General features: G+C 38.5%; 1 protein-coding gene across 1 annotated transcript in view; it reads left to right on the top strand.

Annotated features, from left to right (window-relative positions):
* The window catches only part of FAM160B1 (family with sequence similarity 160, member B1), a 25,368-nt gene extending 24,205 nt beyond the window's left edge, over positions 1 to 1,163 (top strand). The window contains exons 17-18 of the mRNA XM_009326044.1: positions 334 to 437; positions 530 to 1,163. Of these exons, the coding sequence (XP_009324319.1) occupies positions 334 to 437; positions 530 to 635 (210 nt within the window). The 3' untranslated portion in view covers positions 636 to 1,163. The remainder of the gene's footprint in view (positions 1 to 333; positions 438 to 529) is intronic.
* The last annotated feature ends 5,209 nt before the right edge of the window (positions 1,164 to 6,372 follow it).

The following is a 6,372-nucleotide window of genomic DNA, read 5'->3' as shown; positions in this document are numbered from 1 at the left end:
TCCTCTTGTGCTTTCCCTAAACCCAGGAATTTACTGGTCAATTGCCTGTGTCAACATTTACTAAGACAAATTAATCATTGACATAATTAAGTAATGCCGTTTGTGGCAACAGCGAGTAAGGCTCAAGAGTTCCTGTCCTTTTGTATCTCTTTACTTTCTGCGCCCACTCATCCTTTTGGGGGGCAGAGCAGGTACTCTGCATGTTATTTTGTGGGCCTGTGAGGATGCTGAAGTGGGTCTGCATTCTGGGCACTGAAGGCTGTCATTTAACCTTGCTGCCAGGCGCTCTGCAAAGGTGTTAATTTTGTGTGTTGATGGCATTGTGCTTTACAGGTCGTTGGGGACCTCATGGTTAGAATCCAGCGCATCCCAGATTTCACTCCCAAACTTCTGCTGGTCAGAAAACGCCTGCTGGGCTTGGAGCCAGAAGGGCCCATGTGAGTAAATACATTGCATATTCTCCAAACCCACTGCTGGTTTTTGTGTGTGCCAGTCCTGATTCTCTGCTGGCTTTTTTTCTCTTTCTCAGCATTGACCACATGACATTACTAGAGGGCGTGATTGTGCTGGAAGAATTCTGCAAAGAGCTGGCAGCAATTGCATTTGTGAAGTATCATGCCTCATCTACACCATAAGCAGCCTTGATGAGTAGCCAGGCTGTAAAACCCCCTAGCCTCTTTCAGTCGAAAAGACTATTGACAACACCCAGATAAGAAGAGGGGGTGCCTCCTGGCAAAGTGTCAGTTGACATTTGGCAGAATTGGAAGACAAGTTACTTTCACCAGACGTTGACATTGCAAGAGAGAGGGATTCAAATGGACCTAGAATATGATTGGAGGCATTTTGGGAGAAACCAATACATAGCATTTCTAGCCACTGTGTGAAGAGCTGCAAAAGCTGCATGAAGAGCCACAGACATCAGACCATGGTTATTCTGTTATAATGACAATGTTGAGAGAGTTGGGTCTTTCATGTGTCCTGGGGCTCACATGCGCCAATTCGCTTTTTGTGACCATATTACTTTTAATAAGCAAATTCATTTTATAACATTTTTATGTCTTAATTCTTTTTCTTTTTGGTTGGATACGTGAAAGGAAATCACAACTATAGTTGCAACGTATATTATTAAAAATGAAGAGAGGTTCAAAAACTCCACCAATCCATATACAGTGGGAAATATTAATGAGGGATCATTTTTATTTTGGTGAATCCTAAAGACAGTTCTGAGCTTGATTCCCCAGTGGATTACTCCAAGAGATATATCAGTATAAAATCATTACTAATTGAATTAATCCTGATTCAGCATCACATCCATAACAAATATATCTGAAGTGTACATGTTTCTAGCATGTTTGTCTCTGTCATTCCAAGTGATTGCTCTTCAGGTTATCTGTATAACTAGATTTACTTCAGGTTTTTGCATGTGAACTCTAGTTGCTTGACTCATGTCACCTTTACAGGGAAGTTAATTATAGGTCATTAGTAGTTGTTGCTGAAACAGTATTTTTAATTTCTTTTAAATTGGTATTTAGCCTGAATTGGTTTAAGAATCTTTTGTGCCTTGAAAATTAGCAGCATAAACATTCTGTCATTTTTAGAAATGTTTCTATTGCTTATCTAACCATAGCAGTAGTGCCCAGCAAAAGATTGACTGGGCAGTTAAAGTGTTGTTACCTTATATAGGACCAAACTTTACGCCTGCTTTTCATGGTGCCGGGATGCAGAAATGTCTCTCAGTGAATCTTTTTCAATAGGGCAGGCATTTGCATTGCAAGTGGCGGGCCATTCGCACTTCAGCATGCTGTGCTTCTGTTTCTCTAGCCTGATGGCAGCCTGCGCGAGCAGCCACCTACGCACTGGCAGGTTCGGGTGGCTGTGCTTTAACCTTCAAGTCACACTGAGTGACTTGGATGAGAGACCTGTCCTGCTCTGCGCACAGGTGTGTAGTACCTCTTTCCCCTCCTGTGAGCATCATAGCACAGGCAGGCAAGGTAGAATTTAGCTCCTTGTGTTTACATTGTATTTCTTTCTTTCTTTCCTACTATCCTGTTTGCACAGCTAATGCCCATTTCAGATGTGATTGTTCATACACAAATATGGACTAATTTACTCAGTCACTAGAATTTTCCTGGGTTTACATGACTGTACCTAGAATCAGATTCTGCTCTGAATCCATGCCTTTGAGGTCTTGTTTTTTAATATTTGTGGACCCTGATGTTGAAAGACCTTTTAAGTTAGCAGGTTAATTAGAACAGTGTCACAGTTAATGGCCTAAATTTATTCTTGTCACAACAGTGAAGAGGGTCTTGCTGTAAAAGCTTCCAGTACAGGTTCAGCTGGAGAGAGCAGTTCTGGAACTGGGGGAACATTTTGGCAGGTAAAACCTGTATTCAGTGGCTGCCTATACTGGGAGGCTTTTGTAAAGAACATTGCATTCATCTGGCAAACAAAAGCATGTTTTACTTCCTCACCTCCTTTTTTTTGCTGAACTTAGTCCCAAAGGGTTTTCAGGTCAAAGTAGCATAGTAGGATAAAGTTTAAAAAAATGACACTTCTTTCATTTTTGTTCTTTAGAAACATACCTTGAAAGTAGCAAATAATTTTTAGTGATACGTATTGCAGTCAGTCCATATTAGAAGCTTCATTAATACAACATACCTGACGCAAAGTTTAGAACATGTAAATGTCTATGCAGAGTGATGTTTAATACATACATTTGTTATAAATAAGGTCCGAATTCAGCAAAGCCGTTAAAGATAAGCTTAATTTCAAGAATTTTATTCCTAAATCACAGTCTCTTACATGAACAAAGTTAAGCTGTTGAGCACAAATGCTGATGCTTTACTGAATTTGGGTCTTTGTTGGTTTTGCTTGAGCTTAATTACTTTTTCCTCAAATTTTCTATTTTCATTATTTATTTTTTTAAGTGTATGTTCCAGAATACTTCTAATGTCCCAATTTCAGTGGAAACTGGAAGTGATAATGCTACTATAACTGAAAGTGAGAGAAGTGTTAAACAAAACTTGCAAGAGCATTGCAAGTAATAGAACAATTTATAAAGCCATTCAAGAGATGCCTGATCTCAAATGAAAGCATTAACATCACCTCTTTTGTTGTTGTTGTTGTTGTTTCCACTGATACCTGAGCTCATTACACTGTAAGGAATTGTATCAGTCAGCTTCTGGAAGGACTGCTGCAACCTCTGTGGCATTTTAATGCAAAACACTCTACTGAGCTGCAAACACAATTCCTTCATGCTTGCCCGTGAGAAAAATAAGTAGATATAACTATAAGCACTCTTAAATTCAGGATATAATTGTTCGGTCTCCAGCAACATTGGTGATGTTCTTGCAAACCAAATGTTATTTAGTTGATAAATTTATAAAACATGGATCCATCCTGATAGAAGTGAAGCAATCCTTAAAGTTGCTTTAGCCTAAAGTGCTTTTGTGAGTGCTGCCTACAAACCCTTAATTACCATGCATGATGACAATGACCTTTATTTTTGTAAAAGTGATTTAATCTTCCTGAAGAGATGGAACTCGTTTAATTATTTTTTGTGGTGATATTTTTCATGCACTTTTTTTTTTTTTTTTAAAAGTTAGAAGTTAGTTCAGGTCCATGTTTTCACCTTTCCAAGCTATGCATGTCATTGAGGTGCCCATTTTGTCTCTGTGTGCGTGTGTTTGTATGTGGTTATTTATTACCCAGAGATGGACACCTGAGAAAATATATGGCCTGACGTTCACAGCATATGCAGATCCTCCAGATGTCAGTGGGAAATGCAAGTGCTGATCACCTTAGAAAATAGAGCCTCTGGTATTAGATTGAAATACTCGAGAGGTAATACTAGAATAATTTTTGATTTCAAAAAGCAGATCCAAACCACATTTTAACCCTGATGCACATGTGTGTAAATAGACACATTTTTTACTTTTTTCCATTTATAGTATGTATTTGATTTAGACTTCGATATAGAAAATTTTGTAATAAGCCGTGTGCTAGCTCTGGTAGAACAAGTTTGTCCTTAGTTTCTCATACGACTGTAACGTTCCTGGTATTCAGATCCTGTCTGTGTAATGTTCTTACTATGTATTTGTCTGTGCAATATAAAAGCTGTGATTTGATACACAGCTTGAGTCTAGTTGTACATCACCTATGTACATATATACTATATATATATATATATAAGGACCAGAATCCCGAGCTTGCTTACACTACGATTAGTGTAAAGATTGTCGCACTTGATTTTACAGGGCACAAGTAATCATGGAATGGCTTTGTAAATGCATGGTAATTTCTACCATAACCTGCTATGTAATTTCATGGATGACATTTATTATTGCTCTTTGTCTTGCTAAAAGAAATACTAAACCGAAGTGCTAGGTAAAATCAAAGGATTATGGAGTAGACTTGGGTCTACATGGAAAATCCGTATCTGATATTGCGTATCGTACAGGGTTTTCAAACCATGATCCTCAATACTTTCTGTGCCCTGTAAAATAGTGTAACTATATTAAATATATACTCCTTGTTTTGCCTCCTGCCTTGTTTACATTAAACAGAGGATATTCAGTAAAATTTTTCTATTAAACTTTGTGTAGGTCACTTACTGGCAGTGTCGCCAAGGTTTCACAGGTGTGGGGTTTCCAATGAGGAATTGTTGAAACAGCCACATTACCAGACATACAATATTAGGTTTTATGAAGGAGGTTGTGATAAAATCCAACTTTTTGTGCTAAAAAATGCATGGAGGATTAAAAGGGATATTCTCAAAATAAATTAATTTCAATGAAGCAACTGCTTCTGTTGTTACAGAATCCATAACAGGTTTTGTATGGATGACCTTGGGATAGAAAATGTTTTAACATTCTACATCAGGCCTTTGATCCTGAAGTCCTGTCATTTATTTTTATTACATCCGGAAGTCCTTTCATTTATTTTGAGTCCGTCACTGCAGCATCTTCTGGAATAAACCTGTTTCCTGCACTGTACTGTATTATACTGTGCAGGCTCGGAGTGAGTCAGCATACTTTTGCCCATGAAAATTGGAAGCTAAGGGAAATGGCCTGGATGGAGTCAGCCGGAACACAGATTAACATCTGCTCTTCCTGAGAGCCCTAATATCTTTCAAGACTGCAGCTGGTCAAGACCTTGGTTTTCTATTGCATTTGAGTGCAGAGTGCGTCAGTCACAACATCAGTTTATTGAATTGGGTACAAATGTCATGTACGTGCGTAAGCATCATTTTTACTTCGGAGCCTTTGAGGAAGGCTTTTATACATAGGTTTTTATATATGTTTTTAAATATTTTAGAATTTTATTTGTTGGGTATTTTTTCTTAGTATCTCATCTCGTTTTGGTGTCCTTCAAGTTTTCATCAGCTTTTTAAAAATCTCATTGCTCTGTAAGATCCCCTCTGAGGGCTACACGTGGATGTTAAGCTGTTTCTCCTTCTCAGTATTTAACAGCTGCAAGTGCTCGAGGAGCGCTACAGCAAGATGATACACTTGACAGCTTTTTTTATAGCTCTCAGCATCTTTCCCCCATCCTCTCGGGTCTCGGAGATTGTCATCTCCCACCCCAGATCATTGATTTGCTGTGCCTGCATGAGGCATTTAGAGATTTAGGGACACTTGGCTTCCTCAAGCAGTGAGGAAGTTGTATCAAAATTGCACACCTTATATCTTCTCGTATTTTTCTCTTACTTTGATATCCTTGAAATGACTGGATTATTGAAGCATGATAATCTTGTGGCACTTGCATTCTGATGCAAGATTTTGGGGCTCTACATCCTATTGGAAAAAAAAACAGTATTATCAGTGTGTGGTCTCTACTTCATTAACTCATTTTACAGATTCTCAGTCGAAGCTCTCAATGCAGATACAAGTAGCGCAGGATCTACTGAATTTGTTAACCTTTAAATATTAACAGAACTGGTGCTGTCAAAGCCTCAAGGATTTTGCTAGTTTGGTATGTGATCCAATTGGATTAAAGTGGATTAATGCTCAGAGAAGTGAATCTGTCACAACTTGTATGAGCCCTTTCAGCCTAAACCCATATGTTCCTGGCACTTCCTTTATCAGCTGAGGTTCCCTTTGAAGGATGAGAAAGAGAACTGAAGAGCAATTTAGGAATCAAGGGAAGCATATGGTGGATTAAAGTTTTCAGGTGTCATAAGCTTCTTGGGAATGCCAAAAAAAGAAAGAAAGTGTGAAAAGTTAAATTCTGTAAGTTTGGGCCGGTTGCTGGCATTGCCTTTGGAGTCAGATTTTTGAGGATAAAAAGATGCATCTTGGAATGCGGTATCTCACCAGGCTATTTAAATTGCCCGTGCTAGGATGGTATATATGTTCTGAACTATGTTTCATT

This window comes from Pygoscelis adeliae, unplaced genomic scaffold, assembly GCF_000699105.1.
Source record: "Pygoscelis adeliae isolate BGI_AS28 unplaced genomic scaffold, ASM69910v1 Scaffold4, whole genome shotgun sequence".
Taxonomy (NCBI): Eukaryota; Metazoa; Chordata; class Aves; order Sphenisciformes; family Spheniscidae; genus Pygoscelis; species Pygoscelis adeliae.
This window is presented reverse-complemented; position numbering and strand designations above follow the sequence as displayed.